This window comes from Platalea leucorodia (genome assembly GCF_965183815.1).
Source record: "Platalea leucorodia genome assembly, chromosome: 8".
NCBI classification, from domain to species: Eukaryota; Metazoa; Chordata; class Aves; order Pelecaniformes; family Threskiornithidae; genus Platalea; species Platalea leucorodia.
The window spans coordinates 17,879,413-17,906,308 of NC_138830.1; the positions used below are offsets into that span (position 1 = coordinate 17,879,413).

Sequence of the window (26,896 nt, forward strand, 5' to 3'; positions counted from 1 at the left end):
GCTCCACGGCCCCAGCGCTGCCCCAGCCGCCGCCGCCGCCCGGAGATGCCGCCCGCCGCCCCGCGGCCGCCGCTGCCGCTGCCGCTGCTGCTGCCGCTACTGCTGCTGGCGGCGGCGCGCCCCGCGGCCCCGCCGCACAGGTACCGCGTCCGCGCAGCGCTGCGCCGCCCGCGCACGGCTGCGCACCCCCCACCCCACCCGTGCCCCCCGCGCGTCCGTGGGGTGCGCCGACACCCCGGCTGCCCCCGGGCAGCGCCCGCGGGTGTTTTATTGCCCGTTACTGCATCGCGGGAGGGCACGGACAGGGGCTCTTTCCAGGGAAACGGGCCACCGCGAGAGCAGCCCCGCGTGACATAGCGTAACGTAAGAGCATGCTGTCATACAACGGGATATCCCAGTCCCTAAAGCTCACCCTGGCTGCGGCTCTGCAGGGGTTTCCAGGGCTCCCGGCGCGCCCCGGCGGGGCGGCCGGAGCGGGGGCTGGCGCCGGAGCCCTGCGGCCCTCGGCCTCCTCACGCCGGCAGAGCCGGGGTTCACCGCCGGGCCAGAGCAGCAGGGCTTGCGCGCACGGTGGATTGTGTTCCTGGGGTACAGAAAACTTCCAGAGCCGCTTACTTGATTAAAATATCTAAATTCAAAGCATTTCAGGCTGGAATAGAAAGGAATTAAAAGTTATTTTTATTACTGTGCTATTTTAACTACTATTATATATACTATAAAAATCATTACTAACAACTTTTTAATAATTATTTTTTCATGATAATAGCAATTTGCAATGATGTATCACACCACCACACCTTCCATCTTACGCATTAAAAAAGGAGGGAAGGATAACAGTCTGGGTAAACCCAGAAATAAGGTCCAAGTAGTTAATTTTCTCTACACCTGAGTTTGCGTGTTAAATTGCACATTCTATGTCAATAGTGAAATTATGTAAGTAATGAAACATATGTTTAAAGTTAGCATTGTTTTTAAGTATTTAAGCTGTGTTTTTAAGTGTAAGACAGTCCGTGCCTCTTTACTATTACGCAAAGAATAAATGGAATATATTTAAAAATTAAGCACTATTTTTCCTATTATTCTCAGGCCTACATTTACATGTGGAGGAGTTGTATCTGGAGAGTCAGGGTTTATTGGGAGTGAAGGATTTCCTGGAGTCTACCCTCCAAACAGCAAATGTACTTGGAAAATCACAGTAAGAATTTTTAATATCACAAAATCAGTGCTGAAGACAATGAAGAGCTATTTGTTGTTAATGCCAGTGTTTTATATGGGATAACATATGCGCAATAATAAACTCAGTAACTCAGAGCAGCTCAACTATCTGGAGCTTTTTAGGGTTGCTGTAATATGATAATAGTGGCTGAAATAGAACTGACCTTGCCTAATAACAGAAGCAAATTTTCACTGACTTCCGTAGATACACCTCTAATTCTTTTAAATTAACCCACTTGAAAGCAAACATCTACCCTTCCAGTCACTGCAGAAAGCAATAGTTAGTTAAATCAAATGGATTAAAGTAAAGCTTTGAGGTGTAGATAATGAAAAGCAAAATTCGTTGGCAAGAAGACATAGAAAAAGTTTCAAAGAAGAACAAAAAATTCAGGCAGGTTTGCTCGTAATGTGCTAATAACAGTGTTCTGCCAGCCAGGACATCGGGAGTATGTCATACAACACGATGACAAAGCAATAGAAAAGCGTTGTTACATTTATAAATGACCATCCGAAAGCACGTGGTACAATTGATGTTTTGATGCTGAAATGAGACCGTAAGGCAGAGACATCGTATTCATGGACAGCAAATGCCATTAAACAACTAGGACTGAACACTCCAGTGCTGGATGTGTCCTTATCCACAGACTCAGAGACAGGAATTTGAATGAATGATTACTTTTCCTCACACCTGCACAAGTTAAGCCCTCCAAAATGGCCCACCAAATCTCGTCTCCATTTTTTAGGCACAGTTCACTGAGAACTCCTGTGACACTCAGGCCTAGAATATGGGCATTACAGAAAAAAAGAAGTATAACAAAGCATAAAAAAATAAATTTGTGTGTTGATGGGATCACTAAAGACAACTTCAGTTCAAAGACTGCATTACAGGCTAGGTGTTGGCAGTAGAATAGGCCGTCATGGGATAATTGTCTTCTGCTACTATAGAGATGCTGACGCAAAGCAGGAGACATTGATCTGTTTACAGTGTTCAGTTAAAATGACTCTTGTACCAAACGAGTGATGTAATTTTAATCATTTTATCTGAAGGATACCAGTGAAGCTGCAACAGTTGGTTTCTGCACCTTTATGTTGCATTATTATTAGGGCCAAGTTAGAGGTTACCTTTAATCTGTGACTGACTTTATCCAGGAGAGTATGATGTGAAATACAGTGTATGCTCATAAATAAACTTGCTTCCTGCTGTTGAGGGGCTGAGATTACAGCAATTAGCGTGGCCCACCTTACGATCTGAACAGCAGATGCAAATTGCATTTGGAATCATACCCACATGCCTTAAATGAAAGGTAAAAAAACCTCCCAAGTTAGTTTACCAATATAACTCAGTATTAGATCTTCAAAAGTTCAAAACTGAATCTGGAGGGAAATAATAATTTTGATTATAACAGCATAAAGTTTTTACCACTTAAAAATTTGGATTACAAATGGAGGCAGCACTGAAGAAGCATTTAGTGAAGCATCCCATGGATCAGCCCTTCATCGTATATTGGGGGTAGGAACGAGAAGAGAACAATTGATTATTTTTAAAAAGTCCATACAGAGTGGTTTCAATGCAGACTTAATGTGGCTGTTGCCAACATGGTGCGAGCATCCAGGCTAGCCTGGACATTATGAGAAGCGTTAACACAACGCTGTAGCAGAGCTGTGTCTGCACTCGGGCTTTATTGATCATGGGAGGAACTCGATGGCTTTTGGCATTTCATGACCACCCTGACTCCCACTTTTCTGCTGTGCTGCCATTTACTCCTGTCTTCGACTGCTGCATACCTATTCTCTGTAGCTTGCCCAAAGCCAGAGAAGAGCTGCACAACTCTAGTAGCCCAGGCTTTCTTTTGCCCCCACCTCATTTAACCCCTATTAGACAATATTGTTCACTAAGCCAAGCTGATTTTTTTCCCCCATCAACTGTGTAGAACACCCTGCCTTTTGGATCTGCAGGAAGGATGTAGGGAAGGCAAGGACTACAAAACCTGCAAGGCTAAGCCTGTACCCTCTTTAAAAAGAGGATGATTTACCAAACTGAGGGAAAGTGGTACACTCAAGGGTCTGGATAGCCTGAATTTAAGCAGCAAAATCCTTTCACCAGATACTGCTGAGGCTCAGAATAGCTTGCAATAGCACGCAAGTAAGAAAGCCAGTTACACTGTCATGAAGAAATACGCTGTAGTTACTGTTAGGCTTCCTCATTTAGCATCTGATCTTAGAAGGTGACTAAGACTTTTTGCCTGTCCGTTTTAGCCAAGGGCTGTGAACACCTTCCTGAAAACATTCTGCCTAATGCAGGATCTGACAAGTCTGCAAGACTGGAAGAAACATTGATTCACTTTGCATCTGGGTCACAAGAAGCATGACGCTGTTTTCTCAACTACAGGATCTCATCGTCTATAGAAGAAATACACAGAGAGGCAGAGTGACAGCTAATTCACTCTTTAGAAGAAAATAGGTTTAGAAAACGTTATGGGTAATACAGATAAAGCAATGTAGCATTCAAGTATCAGCTGAAATCTTTCCAACTGGTTTGCTAAAGCTAGAAGAGTCTCTCTAACTCAATTATGGTTCTGTTATTTCAAGAGACTGGGACTTTTTCAGCTGGCTAAAGAAAACAGCTTCTCTATTCTAAGAGCTCTAAGAAGTGTTCAGCACATGCTTGTGGTTATATTACAACCTTGGCAGACTACCCAGCAGCTTTTAGCTGTCTTTGCTAAGAAGTCATTTGTACAGCTATTTCCTTTCCTATAGTAATGTATATAGCTTTATCTAAAATATGTCATATACATTTACTTTTAATACTCTGTAATCCTTCTTGGCCATCACCTCACATAAATGTGTCACATAGTCCAAGAATCTGGACTGCTGTCCTGTGCTTTTCTGGCAGACTATGTAGTTCCCATAAAACTCTAACAACTTTATGTGCAACAGTAATACTGAAGACTGTCAGAGTTATGTAAGGTTATATTATTGTAGGTTCAGGAGCTGTGTTCCAGCAGATTTGCTGACAATAAGCAAGATTGGAAAAATTTACTTATCAGGGGAGTTGTGAATCTGCCCTGGAGGAGTGAAATACTGTCAATCATTTTCTCTATGTTTTAAGCATTCATTTCCCCATATCATTATGAAACTGCCCTTCCAGTAGAGAACAGATCTTTGCGCATGGCTGTATTGCCAGAAAAGAAATAGCTGAACAGAATCTAGTGCCTTTGTCAGGGAGAGCAAGCTAATATGAATTTTTTTAAAAAATTATTCATTTGTGGCTGGAGAGGATAGAGCTAGGGAACAAGTGACTAGGCAGGAACTGTGGTTCTTCCCAGGATGTAGCTCCAAATAACTTTCACATTCATTGTCAGTAGAGAGAAATAATATGTTTGGCTTGCAGGTAGCTGATGTATTTTTCAAGTCTACCTAGGACTTCTATGGGAAAACATACAATCAGCATTTTGGTATTAAACATACACCAAAACGTATTAAGCACATATACAATATAGGTTTAAAAATAAGGCAAACTATTTTCTCAGAAAGTTGGCATTTAAGGGGTTTTCCCCACCAACAGATTATTTTTTAAGCAAATAATCTAAACCAAGTAATTTTGAAAAGTATGACAGTTTGGGAATCCTCTCCGGAAACTGAGAGGCACAATGATGAAGAGTGCTTTGTGTTCAGTCAGAACAACAACAGAAAAACAGCTTGACTACTTTAAATGTGTGAACCTTGATTAACATTATATGAAATACCTGCAATGAATTATAAAAAAAAAAAAAAAATCTAGGGACCTTATTTTGTGGTGGGTTGTATATATAAAATAATCATGCCTTTTTGAAGAGGTTAATAATCTACATGGATTATTTTAGGGAATTATGCTCTAGAAAAACTCCCCCTAAAAATTCAGGGAGTGCTATTTTCCTTTAGCCTTCAGTAGGAGTAAGGTATCCTTCACACGAGTTTAGCATCATAATTTCTGATCCTAAGGATGTTCATAGAGTTAAGATAAGAAGGGAAGCAGAGGGCACGTATGGGTCAGTCACCCTCAGTGTGACAAGGAGAGCAGAAGCTAAAGTGCCGCTGTCCTTGTAAGATACCAGCTGGCTGGATAAAACAGACAAATAAGGCACACCCTGCAGGGAAGCATCACATTCTTCCTTTCACTCCTCCCTCCTTTTTTTTTTTTTTCTTTCTTAAGAGCTGAAATTCCTTCCAATTCTTCCTCTGAGGTATCCCATCATCTTACTGCATCAGGCTCGGACGTGGCTCAAAGTAAACAATACTGAGTCATGCTGGCCTTTGCTTTCTCCCCTGTGTTTCTCATGCAGCAATATTTTAAATGTCCTAGGATAAACATTGGCAGATTTTAGCACATTAATTTTCAACATTTAAAAAAGGGAAATGATAGAAATGAAAGAAAAGTATTGTTTTGCAAAGATGCCTGTATTTAGGGTGGGATTCCTTGGGAGTAGTTGCAAACTGGAGCAGCTGCTGCCAGAATGTGGAACCACCATCCTCTGCACTCTTGAATGTCATCTGGTCAGACCACAAACTTTTAATTGATTTAACATGCTGGAACAAATTTGTTATTTTTGTGAATAATGACAAATATTATTTTAATAAGCAATGACATTATTTTATAAAGTAATGGCTAAATCTGAATGCATTTCTACAAGGACAGCAAAAAGACCTTTTCTTATCCCAGAACCAGCCACCTCTCACATTTCAACTTCCTTCTTCGAACTCCGGGAGGGAGTAAGTGTCTTCAAAGCAGCAATTCAAGCTGAGAAAGTAGGGAAAAATCTCATAAGCACTGACAAAACTATTTAATCTAATATGATAGAGCAACTTCTGCTCAACTTTCAGAAACAGTGGAAGGAAAAGGGGAAACTTTGTGAAGATGGGTAGGTTTTAGCAAAGCTGCAAGACACTGTAGCAGAAAATGTTTGACAATTTTAACTGTAGGCATAACAGCTCAGTCTGTTTTAAAACATGCTAACCTTTAAAGGTCACCTCGTTTGGATCCTGTTGTACCAGTTGTACAAACTTAGGAATAATGAGTGTTCCACCCCAAAAGAGCGTATGTTATTTTACACACATACTTCTGGAACAAAGGCTGCTTTAGTTTAACTGCCTAAATCTGACTTTATCTGACTAACTTTACAGCCAGCATTTTTGAACTGAATTGTCCAGTCACATAGAGTTTGTAGTATTACCATAAATAACATTCAGGTCTTCTGACAGGAATACCAAATTCCTTTTAGCTCTTTTTCTGTTAAAATGACCATGTCTTAATGTTTCTTAGTGATTCAGACCAGAAGACAAGTGAATGCAATAATAAGAGATTTAGTTATGAGAGCAGTGATTCAAGGATTCATATTGCTTTCACAGAATATCTTACAATATGACCATGTGTCTGTATTGGCCTTATGCTGACTATATATACATGTGGATTATTTTCTGATACCAGCTGTAGGGCTCGCTCATTTCAGCAGTGTGAGTATTAAACCTAACATCTGGCTTTAAAGTTTTCTAAAACATAGTCATTGTGCTTTGGAATTTCTGCGTAAGATTAGATGAGTTTTGTGGTTTTGATGTAGTAGTAGTAGTAGTGATGTACGTCAGCACAGGGAAACCAAATGCATTTTTGAGATAACTTTGAACTTAAAGGAAAATACTCTGAAACCAGCAACAGGAACTGCAGTGGGGCTGGTCAGCCAGTGTGTACGTGGGCCCCGAGCAGTTGAAAACAGCTCATGCAAAAGTCTGTCCTGCTGCAGGATCCGTATCGGCACTGGACATAAAAGCAGCCGCATGAATGAGTAACCTTAACATATCTACAGCACATTTTTCACTACATCTAGAGCTGCTGCCTGTATTAGTATCTTCTGTGGGTTAAGTGGTCACTTCCATCTATAGCGCTTCCATCTATACCTGACAAGGCATTTTTAACTGTTGAAATTCACAACGTATTAAAACACTGTTTGACAATTTCATATAGGAACAGTTTAGTTGTAGTTTATCTCAAACTGGTGTTTTAAAATGAGTCACTGTTAAGCAAGGAAAAAATTCATGAACTCTTAAATAAAGTGGCTTAAATATGGACTTACTGCAGATATATTAAGTGTGTGTTATATATTTAAAGCAGAAAATAATAACAGTGTCTCAGTAAAAGAGAACAGCTGCAACTATTTTAATAGGTAGCCACTCAACCAGGCTATGAATTGAATGCAGATAATTACACTCTGCCTGCCTAGGGTCCCTCTATACTTTAAAACACTGTTTCCCTTCTTCCTGTCCTGTTACATAGCGTTGAGTGCTTTGTTAGAATAGTTTTCACTTCTCAGTATGCTTCTTATTCTCTCAAAAGCTTGCAATTCTATCCCAGGAAATGTTCTCCTCCTTGTAAACTGTTACACTCTCTTAATTTACATACTTCTCGGTACTCTTGCCTCTTTCGCAATGTCCACAGATGCAGACATGTAATATTTACCCTGTCTTATGTTTCCTCAGATGTTTCAGAAAACAAAACTCTTTTCTGTATTGAGGACACCCACCCACTAATGGTTCTTTTGAACCCTCTGTTTATAGTTTTATATATTCTTTCCAAATATAATTCTTTCACTGCAGCCTTCAAGCTAAATGTACCCACTCCAATAACTAAATATTAGAGTTGTACAACATTAGCCATAAAGTTTCCAATTTTATTTATAAATGTAAGTCATGTGTCAGTAAATAAAAAAATCCTTCAAACTATGAAACTTTATGGCACAAATCAGCAAGATCAGAGAGGCCATTACATTTGCTCAAAATTGTAAATTGCTTGTTCCATTTTTTTTTTTTTTTTAAACCATATTAATCTCATCCTCCTCACCTTACTTGGTGACAGGGAGCTGCATGGCTCATTGCATACTTCCAGCAAAAAATAAGAGAAACATGCCAAGCTGAAGTGGGCAGTGATGGTATATAACGAATGATATGAGCCTGGCTAGACAATACTGTGGATCAGGAAGAAGATAATGGCACAGAGATGGCCAAAGCTTTGGTTTTATGATTGGTCCAATTTGATTTTGAAAACCACTCTGCCTGGAGCATAGTTGACAAAAAGACCTCACCTGGCAAAAACTGAAGGATATGAAAATACTCATGCAAATAGTGGGATCAGATAGAAATGTGGTGTCAGTCACACTTCAAGATGTATCTCTCCCTCCCTCTCCCTCTCTCTCTGCAGGTCCCAGAAGGAAAAGTGGTGGTTCTTTCTTTTAGATATTTAGACCTGGAAAGTGACAACTTGTGCCGGTATGATTTTGTGGATATATACAACGGCCATGCCAACGGACAACGCATCGGCAGGTTCTGTGGTACTGTGAAACCAGGTGCCCTTGTATCCAACAGCAATAAAATGTTGGTGCAGATGACTTCAGATGCTAACACTGCTGGAAGTGGATTCATTGCAAAGTTTTCTGCCGCAGAACCACATGAAAGAGGTAATTAACAATTACGTATGTGCAGAAGACAAATATAACTGTACAACTCTATGGAGAGCCACATTAATGCTTAAAAAGATGTAATGCCAGAGGTATTAGGGATTGTACTGTTCAACGTATTCATTAATTATCTTGCTTAGCAAATAGCAAAGTATAACTGTTTAGCCATCGTAGTTAATCAAAGTAGTAAAGAGGAGCACTAACTATTGTAAGAGTTGCAGAAGAACTGCACCTAGTAGCAATATGGTAATGGCTAGGCAATAAAATGGCAGATGAAATTCAATACAGATAAACATTGCAAATAAGGGGAAAACACCCTAACTTTATGTACAGTACAATGGGCTCTGAATTGACTATTGCCACTTAGGAATGAGATCTTAGGTTTAAAATAGATAATTTATGAAAACAATACTTGAACATCAATCCAGTGCTTAATAGGTATCAAAAAAGAAACAGAAACTTAACAATTTTTTGAAAAGGGAATAAAGACCAAACAACAACAAATTATGCCAATATAAATCCATAATGCATCTACATCTGAATACTGCGTGCCATTCTGATGTTCCCGTCTCAGAATGGGATATAATAAAACTATCAGAAGCAATCAGAGACAAATATGATAGAGTTAAGGAACATCATCTACACAAAGACCAGCTGCACAGCAGGAAAGCAGAGGGTGATTTTTCTCAGAGAGCTGTTAAGGAGTGGAGCACTGTGCTGGGGGACACTGTGGATTTTCAATTTCTACACTGCTTTAAAAACAATTAGAAAAATATATGAAAGAAAAATTTATTAGTTATTATTAAGCATAAAGGCATTGCCTTGTGCTTGGGAAGGCCATGAACTGTGAGAGGCCGGGATGTTACAGGGAGGTGGTATCGCTCTGCTGAGTGACTCTTTTTCAAGGCTTTTGCTGTTAGCATGATACCAGACCAGACAGGTTGTTGGGCAGACACGGTGCAGGTGATGAGTGCTTTATTAGTCCTTCCAGTTGTATCCCTGTATTGATAACTTCTTGAAAGATATATTAAACGACTGTGACATGATAGAGTTAATTTAATAAAGAAGGTTCATAATCCAGGATTACATACCTGATGTAGCTTTGTAATTTGGGACTGGGAGGAGGAGATATGGAGGAAAAAAACCCTCTCCGTCGTAGGCGCTCCACAGGCTGCAGTTCCTTCGGGAATGCCGGTCAGCCCCGGCACAGCTCCCGCCCAGGCTGTGGGGATGGCTGCTCCAGCACCTGCAGCTCCTCCTCCTCCCACCCTGGTGTTCGCAGGAATGTTTCTCACTCTTTTTGTTACCACCCTCTTCGTCTACATCTGGCATTTTCTGCCCTTTATTAAGTATGCTTTCCCAGAGGTGCCACCAGCTGAGCTGCAGAGAGCCACGGCCTGTGGTGAGGCAGTGGCAGAGGCGGCCGGAACCGGCTGGGACCGGCCCCGTCCCCCTCACAGAGGCCCCTGCAGTAAAGCAAGTGCATGACACGGGCTACCCGCACCCCTGCCGCGCTCTGGTCAGCATGGTGCGCTCTGCTTGCAGGGGATCAGTACTGTGGGGGACGACTGGAGAAGCCATCGGGGTCCTTCCAAACGCCCAACTGGCCGGAGCGAGACTACCCGGCGGGAGTCACCTGCTCCTGGCACATCGTCGCCCCAAAGAACCAGGTAAGCTGCTGCCATCGCCCGGCCCGCGTGGCCCAGCTTCCATTGCCTGCAAGGACTAACACCTCATCAACGGCCTGCATGCACAACACGCTGCCTGTGTTGTACTGAAACAATAAAAATGCTATCTGGCTGAAATGTAAAGTTGGGTATGTGCAAGGAGTGCAGGCACACCTACGCTCCAGCGATACCCACCTTCCTCTCGTGCATTACCTGGCTCGCTCCAGTAACTCCTGTGCTTTCTCAACATTGTATGTCCTCTTCTGTGCATTGATACGTTCCCCTAAATTAAACTTTTTAAACCATCTATGACTGATGAGGCTTTTAAAGCAGAGTTGTTTTTTTTTTTAAGATGATTTTGTTAATTAACAAAACATCATGCAGATTAAGATAGGACAGGTGATCATCTCAGGACCAAACATGATGATGACCAATGCTAGGTTTAAGTCTAACAACAGTTGTAGCATTTTCAGTGTTGCTACAGTTTATTATTGAGGTACCCAGGACGAGCTGATTGAATTTATTGAAATCAGAAATTATTTTATTCTGTTTACAGTAGAGGGAATATATTTGGATGTGTCCTGCACAGGGATTTTCAATGTACATTTCATAAAGTTTGTTTTATTTCATATTTTGAAGGCTCCATCTCATAACATACTTGCTTAATTAGCCAGATGCCTTCAGAGCATATGTTACCACTTCATTAAGACCTGAAGAGATGTGACAGCAGACCAAGAGGGCTCATTTGCCACCGCTTGCCACACATGGCAAACACAAGTGTGTTCCCTATGCTGTAGAGCTAATCTTAATCCTAGCTTCACATTTTCTGGTTGTTGCCAAGCCACCTGCTCTGTACCTTGGCAGGAATTCTACAATGGTTGAATGTTTTGGTTGTCCAACCATGTTTGGTAGGTTGCTTTTCTTATCCCTGTCCAGCTTTTTAAATTCCTCTACATGTAAAGACGACTTTTCTCTTAATCTTCTGCTCATGACTGTAATCCTCCAAATAAAAAAAGCTGCCCCAGATAAATATATTCTTCAGATCTTTCATACTTTTCCATTTCCCAAGATATTTTCTCCCTTGAACTGAAGCAGTATGTCAGCTTAGTCTTTCCTGTACTCCTCTCTAATCCACATTCCTTGCTCGCTAGATACAGGTCATTTAACAATTCTATAGATAGGCAGTGATTTTTAAAACCTTATCTGTAAACTGCAGATTACTTTAGTTCTTTCCGAATATCTCTAGATAAGCCTAAAATTTTTTCCTAAGCTTGTAGAGAAGATTTAAGAAAGGCTATATAAGCATAAAAATAAGGGCATTATATCCTGTGCCTTTTGAAGATCCTGTTCCATAAATCTACACGTTTCCAAATATATATTTTTCATGTAGTGCAATACTGGTTATTGTGCAAGCAAATGAGGTAGAATTTTGAGAGTGACAAAAGCCATTTTTGAAGAAGTAGTGAATAAGCATCTCTCTTCAAGTGCACATGAAAAGCTGTTCACTGTTCGAGTTGCCAAAGTTTAGGTGCCGTTGTCTCTACTTCCCTTTTACAAGCATGTGAGCAATAAAACAAGGCACTCTTTTGCTTCTAATACAAACCAATAATTACTTCATTTATTACAGAAGATGGAGGAGCTTCTCGTGATGGTGAAGAGCTTCTATTCTATCATGAAATACTTCTTTATTAGTGCAAAGTGCACTTACGAACAATAGTAAAGTAGATATTATGGCCTGAAGTTTTGCCTGCTATGGAAAAATGTAGCATTTCTCCTCCCAGTTGCATTACTTCTTTCTATACCATCTTTTTTGATCACAAGCATATTATTCAGATGGGCACTTCCATTTAAAGTGCATTTTTTCATCATGACAACAAGGCTTTTGAAACAAGCCTGTTACTCGTCTTTGAAACCAAGTCCCCCTAGGTTACTCATACGTTATGGGAAACAAAATGATGCCCGACACATCTGAATAGTGCAAAAGCCTATCCAGGCAATACTAAGACATCAGGTGATACCAGGCTATCATTACTATGAATGTAGAACAAGATCATTTTTACTATGTCAGTAAATCAAATAAAGTGTATGCAATGTACAAATGACTCCTTTTTCTTTGTACAGTCTTAAAAGATTTAATATAATTTTTGTCCGAGACAGACCTTTAACGAGAAATCCTGCATATCTACAATCAGCACAATTCAGTGTTGTCATCCAAGCCTCATTTGTGCTGTTTATGGGAAGGTGATTTAAATAGTGTTGTGCTTCATATAAATGCATTTAGGTTGCTTCTTTATTATCTCTGTTTCAATTGTGCAGTTGTGTTGTGTTTTCCTTCCTTGCTACACACAACTCACAGAATCATACTGCAGGATTTCATTTCAGAGTAGTAAATTCCATTTCTGTTTTCTTGTCCATCATTTTTCTTTCTTAAGTAGAAAAGTCCATAAATACAAGTCATATTGGAGATAACAGCATCAGTACTGGAAATATCAGAGTTATACTAGTTCTCACTTATGACTTGTAAAGCCCCAACATTTATGGAAATCGTGTATGGAAACACAATTCCTTTAACTACTTACTTTCTCTTGGTTTTAGTCTTACTATTTACTAATTTTCTTTGAATCAATATTTTTGTTTCTGACCTTTTTATTTCTGCATCAAGTAAACACAGCATTGGCAACCACAGTGACTCAAACCCTGCTCTTAATGAAGTCAGTGAAATGGTTCTTACCAACTTTGCCCTTGCTTTTTCTTTAGCATATCTTGAATGATACAATGACACTAAAAGCCCCTTTTCTGTGGTTTAGATTTGTTACAGTTATTTTAAAAGTAACACCTAGCACCTACTATCCTGTTTTCATTCACTCATAAAAATAACTTTATCAGAAGTTACTTGCATATATTTGAGAACAAAATGTTCTATAGAATATTAGAGTGATATGTTGAACTATTTGTTGGACAGAAATCACATGGATTAAAATACTTTTCTGCACAATTAAGTGGATTAAGGACTTCTCCTTTATGGAAAGAAAAAATCAATTAGTACTTCAGATGAAGAGGTCACTTACTATAAGAAGCACTAATAAATTCTGCATATCAAAACCTTAATGAGTTATTTACACTTTCCCTGCAGCTAATAGAGTTAAAGTTCGAGAAGTTTGATGTGGAGAGAGACAATTACTGCAGATATGACTACGTCGCAGTGTTTAATGGTGGGGAGATCAATGATGCTAAAAGAATTGGGAAGTACTGTGGAGACAGTCCACCAGCGTAAGTAACTTTCTTGAATTATGAACTTCACTACCACTCTGTGTCATTTTGCTAACAGTTCTGTACTAGGCTTCTGAAAGATTTCTATTCTTTTTAAAATGAAATATGACATTTTCTACCTCCAATTGAACTTCTAGGAGTTGCTTGGTATCTTCTCTCTCCCTCCATGACTAGCCCTGGCTCCAACCCATGTTCTGTCCTGTCCCTCAAGCCTCATTAGAGCACTGTCTACCACCACCAATACTAATGCTAATGCTATTGATATTGGTATAATACCAATATTAACGGTAGTTGAACACTAACATCACTTAATATGTATGTTTTGATTATAGATACTGAAGGACAAGGATCCAACTGAACTCTCTAGCCCCTTGGCTCGTTACTGACTTTATCCGACTCATTTCCCCCTCAGCCACTTCCCTTCTCCTGGTTCCCTGGCTGCTCTTTGCATCGCTGCTCACCATCTCTTCCATCCGTGCCAAGGCATGTTCTCTCAAAGCACAGACTGCTTTCCTCAGCATGCTGGGTAGCGCAGAAGGCTTTCACCAGCTCTGCTATCAAATTGCTGCTCCCAAACCACCTCAACACCCCCCCCCCAACTCACCTATCCCCCCAAAAAAGCCCCATACCCCCAAGCCTCCCACCCCCAACCCAGCCAATGGCACTGTAACTATATAATCGGGTCTAGCAATAGTGGATCATAATTATTCCCAAAAAAAGTGTAAATTTTTTTGGGTGAGGCTAGTAATTTTTAGCTCTCCTTTCCCATTTTTCTTCTTCCATCAAGCTTCTTAAAGCTGAGTCGGTTTAGAAGATGAAGAGGATGCATTTTGTTTCAAGAAATACAAGCTATTAAAAAAAGTAAATACATGGAGGTGTGTGACTAGGTTTACATCTCAGAAGTGGCATCTAGTTTGATTCCGAGGAGCAACTAATTGGTACAGGGGGAGGAGGTGCATGCCTCAGTCTTTATAAGCATAGCTTGCTAGACTGAGATTTACTGTGAGGGTTTTTTGTGGTTTTTGTTTGGTTGGGTTTTTTAAGGTTATGTAGTATACCCTCAGGAGACAAGAGGGGAGGCAGACATTCTGTAGGACTCTTTTCAAAGAGTCTTTTTAAAGATTTTTCTTCTCCATGCAGTAGCTATGCAATAGCATCACAGTGCTAGAAATAGAGTAAACTTAGGCCTACAGAAATTTATTAGAAATTCGGCAAGAATTTAGTTCAGGGTAGGGCTGCACCTGAAATATATTAACTTCAGTTTCCCTCAGCCATGTTAGGCTTTTGGTCTTGAGTTACTCTTTTCTTTTTTCTTTCTTCTTTTCTTTTTTTCAATTTGAAACTTTCTACGTAAAGATATTTCTTTTCAGGCTTACATTCATTTCTTTTCAGGCCCCCTTCTTGTAAAGTTAAAAAAGCTGCTCTATAAAAAGATACTGATAACAGGGAGTCTTATGGGTAAGATTGTTCTTTAAGTAAGTGCTAGGTAATTCAGGCCACTAAAATGATGCAAGAGGCTAAATTCCAGCTGTGGTTACATACATAATCACTTCCTTGTTTTCAGGAAAAACTTCACTAGCAAAAGTAAACTTTCCATATTGCCTCCAACCCAAAGGCCATGAGATGGAGGGAGGTTCTGCAAGGCAGAGTTAGTACTGAGTCTTCAAGGCAAGGAGCTAGGTTAGAAATCTTGGACATTCACTTCCACCTCTTTGCCAAATGACATTCATAATTTTTCCATTGTCGCCTCACATATGTATTCATAGTGAAGTGACTTCATAGTTTATAGCTTAGAGCTTTACCTGGAAACTAAGATGAATTGTTGCCTTGCAGTGCTGTGGCACTTGGAGTGACTGCAGATGGACTGCATGGGTCTCCAAGTGGGTGATATGTTTCTTTGACCTGAATGTTGTAAGCATCTGTATGTATTAGATAACAAATCACTATCATCTGAAGTAAAAACACCCTCCCAAAAAGAATTCTATTGCAAACACTCCTCTTTCTTTAGACAGAATAAAAAAAGCAACCAGCAGATGACAGATGTTAGTGACATTACTTAATACTTTATGACCAGGTAGACAGGTATTCCATTGATGAGCATAGCATGAGAACCTCCTTGTGACTTTGCAGATCCATCCCTTACAACTCAACTGTTACTGCAGAACAGTAAGGTATTTACCTTCAAGCTACCATAAAAAAACCCAAAACCTAACAGAATCTCCTATTAGAAACACTTGGAGTATCCCAAGAAATACAATGGTATCCCCTACAAATACCTTCAGTTCCTGCGACGGGTGTTTTATTGTGCACAAGTCGGATCCAAAGCGCTGGAGCAAATGGACTCGCTTCCTAGTTGAACAGAGTTTAAGCCAGAAGCATGATTAGAGTCTAGTTTGACTCACTCTATATGTAAGTTCTGACATTTTAGACCTTTTCCAACTGAGGTAAGAACTGAACTCCACAAGATCTTGTCCTTCCCTTGGTTCTCAGAAGGCAGCAGTGAACAACACCCCTTACAGATGAGGCTGGTGGCCTCCAGTCCCTGGGACGTAACTGCCTCTTTCCAGCTGAAGCCTAGCCCAGCTGTGCAAGTATGTTTTGCACTGTCAGGATCTGGTCTTGGCTGACAGAGCAGTGCAAATGGAAGAAGTGCCAAGTAGCCCCTGAGAGGCTACCTAAACCACCTCTCAACTGTGGCTCAGCATCTATCCCCACAGCATGTCAAAGCTGTAAATTGGTCTGCCAAACCCTAGTGGGCTTCAAAATACAGATATTTTAGCATGGACTTTGTGCAACAGGCAAATAAGGGCAGAATACTGGGCTCAGACCCAGGCCACATAGCTTAGAGATGAGATTTCCTGTTACAGAATATTAGAAGTGTCCTGAAAGCCAATTTTAGGATAGCATTGCTTCCTAACCGGAGATCCAATATAGAGCTTGAACGCAGTCACTTTCCCTTGCAGAATCGTATATAGGCAGCTTCTATATCCAGTGAAAGGGGGAAAGTATGACTCTTGGGGATTTTCCACTAGCTCTGCAGAATTCTCATCATAATTTGTCAGCTGGGTTCAGAAAAACAGTAAGGACAAGACCAGTGTTGTAAAAGAACCAGAAATCATGGTGTGTAAACTGAATTGTGAAGCAATCCTTCTATAGAGAGTGTTAGTTGTGTGTCTGACACAGTAATTATGCAAGGTGGAACTCATTAATCAGCAGATACAGATAATGTAATGTGGTATTCTGTATACATCAGAAGTATGAGTAAACATACATAAACAGAAACAGTATACATCAGAAGTATGAGTAAAGTGGATACCTTGAATTCATTTGGTAGTTGCAGAGATTAATTCAGATCCAGCTGCAAACCAGCAAGCATACAGTGTAACTACATACCTGATTCCTAAATACAATTACTATGATACATAAACAAATAGTATACATAATAATCACAATTTATTAGGAGAAGTAATTACTCAACAGCCCCCCCCGCCGCTTCTCAGACAAAAAGCCTTTTTTAAAAAGACAGGATACACAGACTAGGTCAGATTTTTCAGATTTGGTGTTGTAGTCCTGGTGTTCAGGAAGCAGAACAAAGCTCTCAGGCAGCTGATACAGTGCCCTCCTATGTCCACAGCCTGTGTCAATACTGCAGCAAGAAAAGCATAATCTCATAATCTGTGCAACTACCATGGCATCTGTAAATCTATAGAATTCCAGATAACCAGGCACTTACTTTTGGTTATGTCAGACTCAGCCATCAGAGTAAACTGATTTCTGAAACACTTGCCAAAAAACTGGGAGATGATCACAAGTTATTACTTCAAAGGCCTGATTAAGTGTTTTGAAGAATGCCTGCTGACGAACACTGTCAGACTTGCTGGGAAGAAACAACACAATCATTTTAGTAAAACTACATCTTAAAAAACACTTTCTATTTTCCTCTCTCCTCACCAAGATTCTTTTGCCCCTATGTTTATTTTTCTTCCTCTGTGTTTTTGCATGAAAAATGTGGGTCACTAATTATTAATGAATATTGAGACAAGCTCTGTGGAAAGCTCAAAAGAATGAGAGAAGTGCTGCTTTGGCTAGACTTGTATTCTGTATGATTTTCTCTAACAGTAGTCCTGAATGAAGTCTTACCGCACTACATCCACGTCCAGAGGCAGTTAGTGTCACAGAAGGTACTATGCAGTTTATAAACTGAAAACTAATGCACTGAACAGTGCTTGTTCATGACATTTCAAATCCTAAGAAAATAACTCCATTAGCTCTTCAAGGCCTTGGTAATGAATATCCAATCACTGATGAAAACTGAGCCCGCAGAAATAATAAGCCAAAACATTTTTTTTTTAGTGGTTTTGTCAAAGAATTACAGAATCCAACACTGAATTCATTTTCTTAAGGCCTTCCAAATGCGTAATGTGTTTTTCTTTAAACAAAAACAAACAAATAAATAAAAAAATTACTTACCTCCACTACATAGCGAGGATTTCTTCAATATAGTTTCCCACTGTGTTAATCTAGCCCCTTCCATTCCACAGAAGTGAGGTCTGCACTGAAGTCACACAGAAGAATGTGAAGATACTCATATTGACATAACCTTCAGGAATCAGAGGTTTAGATGATTCATCAGAATGAGTTTCACTCTCATAACACCAGTGTCTGACATGCCAGCAAAGAAACATGTATTTCGGTATTAGTCTGGGGGCAGAGACAGCATTCAGACCAATAATGAAAGTGAAGCGCGTTCTCGTTTTTTGTAAGAATGCTATTAATGCTCTTTGTCGTTGACATTCAAAACAATGGAAATATTTTATTTTGCTTTTCTATTTCAGGCCAATTCTGTCTGAGAGAAATGAGTTGCTCATTCAGTTTTTGTCTGATTTAAGCTTAACAGCTGATGGTTTTATTGGCCATTATAAATTTAGACCAAAAAAGTTACCCACAACTACAGTTCCGCCTTCTACCACAACAGTCCCTGCTACCTCAAGTAAGTTTTACTGGCTTTATTTTATTTCTTAGCAAAATAAATTATTCCAGGACAAGGAGAGGGTTACAGAAAATTGTCATAGAAAGTATATTAAAAATTACAGTTTTATGGTTGTTAGTATTTCAAATGTTGAGAGAATGAATCAAAATTAATATACTCAAGGGAGTATCTTAATATACTCAAGGGAGAATCTACTTAACATTATTAAAAAGAAATCTATCCAGGCAAGAGTTCAGTGTAACAGTGACTTTCTCTCAGCTGAGAGAATTTTCCTTTCTCTTCTCAATTTTTGACTGTTAACTAGCAAATTCCATAGAAGAATGGATGAACAAAATTCTTTTGTATAAGAAGTTCTAAATATTTTAGGAAATAGTTTTATTTAAAGGAACTCTTTCTTCTATACAAGTTAATACGTAAAAATCTGACCATATTTTTCTTCATATAGTTATTAAGATCAAGCAAAATTGGCATGAAAGCCACCTGAGCCCTCTGTAGATTCTGTCGACATCCTGTCAACATGACACTCTCCTAGAATTATTTTTATTTAAAAAAAAAAAAATATCAGGGATTGGAACTTATAAATAAATATGTCACACTAAAAATAAGTTTCCTTTTATATTTAAGACTAGACAGCATATATGAAAGATCAGAGGAGGATTTCTCTGAAGTTATTGCCAAAACTACCTCATTACTGAGATAGTGAAGGGATAAATTCTTACAATTTCTATAACCTGAATGTGAGAGATTTAAGATACAGTTATAGCAGAAAACCAAATTATTTATGATGGTTTTGCAACACATAACCTGATTTGTACTTAAAACGCATTAAAAGTCAGGACAGCAATGGCCTGTCAGCAGGAAACCAAGAAGCTGTGGTGCTTAAATACTGATAATGAAAGGTATTTAAAATAGATGAAAATAAACATTATAAAAATGAGATCATAATGACCTGTAAATCATTCTGATGTGACTGCTACTCTAATAATAAACAACTCAGCTCTTCTTCACTATAAAGCACTTCTTAACAAAGTCGTTAGTTCAAACACTTGGTCTCAACTAATTCAGGCTGTCAGATATCTCACACTGCATTTGTGTTCAGGGGTTTGCCATTGAGTTTTGCTCTGTGAGCTGTTTGTGTGTGCACATGAAAAAGAGGTGTAGTTTGCTAATTAATTCCCAGTCAATTTTTATGACAACATCAGTGTTAGAAAATAAAAAAACAATGCAAAGTCATCTGAGAGAGGATAATAGAGGGAAGGTGTTCAAAAGGACGTGTTAGGCAGACAGAAATAAGAAGCCCTTTTAATGTCTGATCAATTATGCATGGTGTAGGCATTTCTGATCTTAAAAACAAACCAAAGCACACCAAACCTCTACAGTTTAGTTAAATTTCTGATCAATCATTTGCATTCGCAAGTGTCCAGTTCAAATAGACTTAGCTTATTATCTTGCAAATCAGACCTGTTCAAGCTTGCACAGAACTCCAGGCATTAATAAAATATTTTAACTTTAGTAGGCACTTTCAGAATTACCTCAGTCTCTATCTTACATAAAAATATTTGTACTTGAAGAAATAAATAAATGCTATACAATACATTAATAAAAGTAATGAAGATTAATCCAATACATATGGTTAAGTAATTGATTTTATTTCATTGTATCAAGTCATGCATTTGCCTGTCAATATGGCTACACGTAAATGGTAGGCAACTAAACTTTTAATTCAGTTCTTCTCCAGTTTTTTGCTAAAATACCTCACTCGTCTGTACAAACAATAGGCAGCCTCTACTGACAAATGACAGCAAAGTTAGTCACCAAGCAAAATTTACTAAACTCAAAAGTAAAACTTGAAGTGTTAGCACAAAAAAAAAAAAAAAACCAACCCTGAGAGCACCAAACAAGAATAGTTTGTAATGCATAATCCCAGTTTTAAATTTAGAAAAATCAGAGCACCTCAATAAATTTTTGGCAACTACCATACTGGCATGCACCTGTGACTTACCTACCTGCTACATTTCTTATCTTCCTGCTATGGACACTGAATTGAAAGACTCAAGGAACATTAAATTCTTAGTTTTTGTTGTGCCGCATGTAGCATTGAGATAGGAGGTACTTGCCTGACCTAGCAACTGACACTGTGAGACAGGAAAACTAATTAAATGGCATGGCACCTTGCCAAGCGCTAACTGTAATGCGAAATAATAATTTGAAAAATTATCATTTAGTTTAAAGTTCTAGGAGCTGAATATAGTGTATTATTTCTACATTGTATTCTGCACAGAAGTCACTTTATAAAAAGCAACTCAGCATATAATTAAACATAGAAATACACACCAGTATGAAAGAACTCTGCAGACACATCAAGGCAGCAGAAGTGATGGCAGTGTAGATCTGACCGTAGGACTGAGACTGCTTCATGTAGAATATGACTAGATATGCCTCCATAGACATAGTAACTTGCTCTTCGGAACACTTTTCCTTGTGGGAGGCATTTAACTTTCTAAAGAGTCTCACTGAATACCAAACATATGAACACTGAAGAAAAAAAAAAAAAAAAAAAAAAAAAGAACCACCATCCCCAAATCAATGAAAAATATGGGGTCCAATTTTTAAACTTTGGATTTCAAAGGCAAAACAGTGAGTATGCAGATCTAACAGTGACAGGCATAACACTGAAGACAAAGTAATTTTAATGCCATTCAGCTGAATCTCAGAAACTCAGAAAATTATAAAAAGAACCAATTCATTCAATTAAAAGTACAAGTATAAATTACCAATTGGAAAATTACTCAGAAGTTCTTTTTTAGAAAGTACAGGCTGAATAAAACTTCTGCAAAATGCTCCATTCTAAAGAAAGTAAAAAAAAGCAAAGATATTCTTCATAACTAATTTAGTTTTTCTTGGAAATTAGGGTTATGTAGGGGGTTGGGTTTTTTTAATGTCTGTCTCAGCTCCATGTTTCCAATAATTATGATGTCATTGACCAAGTCTAAACAAATTCAAAAAGGATATAAAAAGCCTTAAAAATACTGCATCCGGACACGTTACATAGAAAGGGTTAGCTCAGTAAAGTACAGAGACTACTAACATCCACCCAAGGAGGAAAAAAATACAAAGTGCATTCAGTTGTTTATAAACAAAGCATTCTGTTTCAGAAAGGAAATGTCAACCCCTAATATTAAATAGCTACTTCAAACATTATGTTATGTTTCAAAATGTCATCAATAAAAATTATACAGTACTACATGTCATGAAGCTATGTGAAAAATTTAGAAGAGAGTCAGGAATTTGAACTCTAATCTCTTCCATCACGGTACAGTAATTCTAGATAAAAGGCCACCCCATCACTCTGAAGTGTTACTGTAGTATAATGTTGTTATACTTTAGGTGTATTACTAGGGCTGTATGTCAACAGGCAACAACACTAAATAAGTTACATATTTAAGATCACACTGCAATCAAATGTAAATTTTCTGTAACATCCCACTCTATAAGGTCATTAGAACAGATATGTAGCTGAGACACACGTGAAAAGATGATGATTGGAGGTGATGGCAGAGAAAAGGAATATTGTTATTGTGGTGTTCATCCCTTGCAATACCAGATCTGGTTAATGTATACATCAGGATTATTCATCTTTCTTCCTTTTTTTAAACATACTACTTTGCATTTGTATCAAATACCTCATTTCAATTTCAATTTACTTTTTGCTCTTCAAAAAGTTGTGAAACCTACAGTTGCCCTGTGCCAGCAAAAGTGTAAGAGGAGCGGGACTCTCGAAAGCAATTATTGTTCAAGCAACTTTGGTAAGGAAGCAAAGTTTGTTTCTTTTTAATTATTCGCTTGGCACTGTGTTTTTAGACTCATAGGAATTTTACCAGATGCAGCTCGGAGTTGTCATTAATATATAGGCTATATATAATTAATTAATATATAGGCTATATATATTAATTAATATATAGGCTATATAGTACATTAGTAGCTGTGTTTCACTCAATACGTTCTTGGAGATATTCCGAAATAGGCACTGCACATATGTCTCAAACAAACGCACTTTCTCAATCTGAAAAGCAAATGACAATGTAAGGCAACCTCCTACAGGAAAGTGTTGATTCAATTACTCTATTGTCATCTCATTTGTCTGTAACCAGCCAATACACATTTTATGCTGTACTGGCTGACTATTCCACAATTCAGTTTATAGACTTCCAAAATATTTTAAAAAGATGTTAGGAGGCACAGAAGCTTACAAGCACTGCTTTCCAAACAGAGACACAATTCACTCAGGAAAAATTATGTCTGCTGTATATTTGGATGGCATTGTCACTGCTGATTTATTCAGTTATGTCTCAGAGTATTTTCCCATATTAATACTAGAGGCTTTTTTTAATCCCCTATAACAGACCTAAAAATTTGATGGGACAACTCCCTCCCCACCACCACCACTTTTTATTTGTTTGTTCTAATCTAACTCTCTCTAACTTTATAGCTAATCCCATGAGATTTGAGGAAATCTGCTGTTTCAGGAAAGTGGGAGCAGCTTTGTGTCATTTTGCTACAAAACCAGTTGAGGGCTGTGGCTGTACCCTAAAGCAGAACGGAGTCACTGCAGCATGACCCTTTACCACTCTTGACCACCAGCCTGTTTTAATTTGCAAACAGTACAGGCTGGCCCAAAACCAAAAGAAGCGGGGGGTGGTGGGGGCAAGAAAAAAAAAGTTTCCTCTTACTGACCATACCTCAGCTCTTGTGGTTGATGTTAAATGGCACTATATAAAACTTTTTTCCTCTAGCATCAGGGTAATAAGTCACATTCTCTCTCACCTTTTGTCAAATACTTGAAATTTTTCAGTTGTTTCCATGGCATGAGTAAGAGTAAAAATATTTTATATGCACTGTGAATGTAAGTGTATCCTCAGGTAGGAACAGAAAGTGTGCTTTTTGTAGAATATGATTTATTCAAAGTTTATTTGCTGAATTTATGAATTTAGAAAATAAGAGCTTTTTCTCTTTCATCATGCATTTCATTTTTATTATTTCTAAAAATATAACTGCAATACCCAGCATTTTAACATCCACAGTTCTCTCTTGATTGAACATTCCCATTTAATTAAAACCTCTCGATTAAAGGAAGATAATGCACAAATTTACAAATGCCTAACCCAACATGTTGATTATGCAGATTTGTAAAATAAATCCAGCTGCACATACTCGATAACTGAAGATCTAATTGATCCTAGGATAGAACAGCTTATTTACAAAAGGTGATCTGAGAAAAAAATATTGCTAATACCATTTACCATTCCCTTGTGATAAATAAAGATGGCCTACAAATTAATCTAGTCATCCTAGGAAAAAAATGGTATCTTTATTTTCATACTGAGAGGTCTTTGGGAGATACAATGGTCTAATCTGTAGTCTAAATTTAGCTGAAATGGGCAAATTTGTATCAGTATCAGGCCTCAGACAGATCAAAATCAAGCTCCTAGGGCATTAACTGTTCCCTGCTACTCATTTGAGACTGTCAGAGAGCTGAGAATTCAGCTTTAGGCTAGAACATTTTCAGTTCAACTTCTCCACTGTTTTCAAATTAGTAATTAAAAGTAATATCAAATTGTACTGTTCAATTGAAATTATCAAAGCCTAGAACTGGGCTTGTAACAGATTGATACATTCCAAGAAGAGTTTTATATTTGGTGCCACCAAAATTTGTCAGTAGTGACTTATCTATTACAGGTGATACCCACATTTTCAGTAACTGCTTCCAGTATTGTTTGTTTCCTTATTATGGACTAATATACTTTTTAACTTTTTATGATGCCTCAAAATTTATGTCTTAAAAATAATAAAAATGTATCAAATGTCTTTTCTTCTAGTAATAACTGGAACTGTAATCACAGCAATAACGCGGGCTGGCAGTCTGCATGCAACAATATCAATCATTAATGTATATAAGGAGGGAAATTTAGCAATTCAACAAGCCGGCAAGAGTATGAGTGCCAAGATTATTGTTGTGTGTAAGCAATGTCCTCTCATCAGAAGAGGTAAGTACACAAAAATAACTGCTTTGTGTGTTTATAAGAGACAACAGTTTTGAAAACTATTATTTGAAATATGACCACAAAAATCAGTAAAATTACAGTAATTGTTTCTATAATCAGCAACTAATATTATAACCAATTTAAGGTAAAAATAACTAATTATCCAGGTTTATATTGCATTTTTAAGTTTTACTTACAAAGGATTAGACTCACTTAGATCAAAAGAGTTTGAAATTTTTTTTTTTTCAAACCCACGTGATATAAAGTAAAATCTGATTTGGTTCTCTCAAATAAAGCTCAGTTAGATTTTGTTTTTACATGTATGTATTTTGGAGCTAGTTTTCATACAGTTACTTAGAAGGAAAAAACAACAGTATGCTAAACCTAGAAGAGGTTGTCTGCCTTCAGAGAGCAGTATGTCACAGCAAATAACAAAAAAAATCAACGTTTCCCTGTTGCTTCTCTCCTGTATATATTCATATCTTTACTGTAGAAATACTAGTAGTATTAAGCCCACTCTCTATCTGCCAACAGCCAGTATTACTATAGCTATCTTAAACAGTATTATACAGAGTATACCAACGAAAATAATTCCCAGTTAAATGTAACAAGGGGTACCTATATGGTGTTATAAGAAATACTGAGACTATGTTTCATTGAAGTAACTAAGTAAAACATAAAACAGCTTTCAGCTCTGCCTCCTGAGTAAACAGGTAGAACAGGAGAACATAAATGGAACCATAGCAGGAAACAGTCAAAATAATTTAGTAAGCATCAACCCTGCTAACATTCAGGATACTACTGATATTTAAGCATATTAATTCAAAGTGGGCAGTACCAAAGTGAAAAGCCCTTGTCAGAAATTAGCTTTTGCTTTTACCTTTAGTGCTCTGGAAACTAGACACCTGTCTGGGAGACAGAATATCATCCTTGCTGGAACGAATTGTCTCCTTTTAGGCAGATCACTGGCTCCAAACCACATGCTTCTGTTTCTCTTCCTAAATCTCCCTGAATTATTTAATAGCCATTACTTAATATCTAAACTTTTCTGCTTATACCCCTATAACACCACTCCTTCCAGCCTAAGGCCTTGCAACCCCCTAACCCTTCTAAGCCATAAAAATACGCAAATCCATCCAATTTCTCCAGAGCCAGGGCTTATCACACATTAAGCCCACCTTGCTTGCCTGACTGCCTCTCTGTGTATCTAGAAAATGTTTATGTCTTTGGGGGAGGAAAAGGGAATGAAAAGACTTAAGTGCATTATCCCTTAAGTGCCTTGCCCTACAAGCTGAGCGAATGAGAATATATCCAAAATGAATGAGAAGCATTACATTTTAGGTGTTAGTAGCTAAGTTACCCAGTGTTTATACTACATTTTTAACGTCTTTCGGATCATTTGACAGTCTACATTTAATGAATATCTCCTATATATTTAATTATGTAGTAGTAGATGCTTAGCTACATATCTACCTGATTTTTACATAGCTGTACTTTGTTGCATAACAAGCATGGCAAAGATGGGTAAGGAAGTATATGCTTTAGGTAAGAAGGAAAAAATGTTAGAAGGCATTGGTAACAGAGGGCAAATGAATAGGGACCACAGATAAAGAACTATACTTACCAAATCACGTCCCGGATTTCTGTCTTGTAATATTGTGCTCTCCTTTGTAGGTTTAAACTACATCATCATGGGCCAGGTAGAAGAAGACGGTAGAGGCAAAGTATTTCCCAACAGCTTTGTCATGAGTTTTAAGACTAAGAACTCAAAGATCCTAAATGCCTTGAAAAACAAAACATGTTAAAACTAAACTCTGCAGCTGCATTCTATCATCTTTCTTGAAAAATACCTTTCACTTACTGTAAGTAATGAAAATACAACTGACTGTCAACACAAAGACCATGCTCAACCTTTCTTCCTCCCATCCGTCTAAGCACACCCTGGCACAAAGTGGTATCCATTCCACGTACCTAACAAGATGAGAACAGATCCTCCTAAGTCTTAAAGCTGAAGATTTGCAGCACAGCTATCTGACGTCAAACATACCAAATTCCAATTACTTGGAAGTTGTTAATTTATAATTGTCCAATTTTTTAAGGAGTTGTGTATGTAAAATAAGAATTCTAAGTGCAATATTTATAGTAACTCATTTTAACTTAGCTTTTTCTCTAAAGTTGTTTTATTACATGGATTTCTGCATTATGATCTGTGCTTAATAAAAAATTTTAAGA

The 26,896-nt window shown here is 38.2% G+C and overlaps 1 protein-coding gene across 1 annotated transcript; it reads left to right on the top strand.

The window, feature by feature from the left end:
• PCOLCE2 (procollagen C-endopeptidase enhancer 2) lies at positions 1 to 26,786 on the top strand. Its single transcript, XM_082320763.1, has 9 exons — positions 1 to 140; positions 1,087 to 1,195; positions 8,441 to 8,696; positions 10,242 to 10,366; positions 13,497 to 13,633; positions 18,469 to 18,623; positions 22,346 to 22,429; positions 24,500 to 24,667; positions 26,339 to 26,786. The coding sequence occupies exons 1-9, from the start codon at positions 46 to 48 to the stop codon at positions 26,467 to 26,469; spliced, it is 1,260 nt and encodes a 419-aa protein (XP_082176889.1). The 5' UTR covers positions 1 to 45; the 3' UTR covers positions 26,470 to 26,786.
• The last annotated feature ends 110 nt before the right edge of the window (positions 26,787 to 26,896 follow it).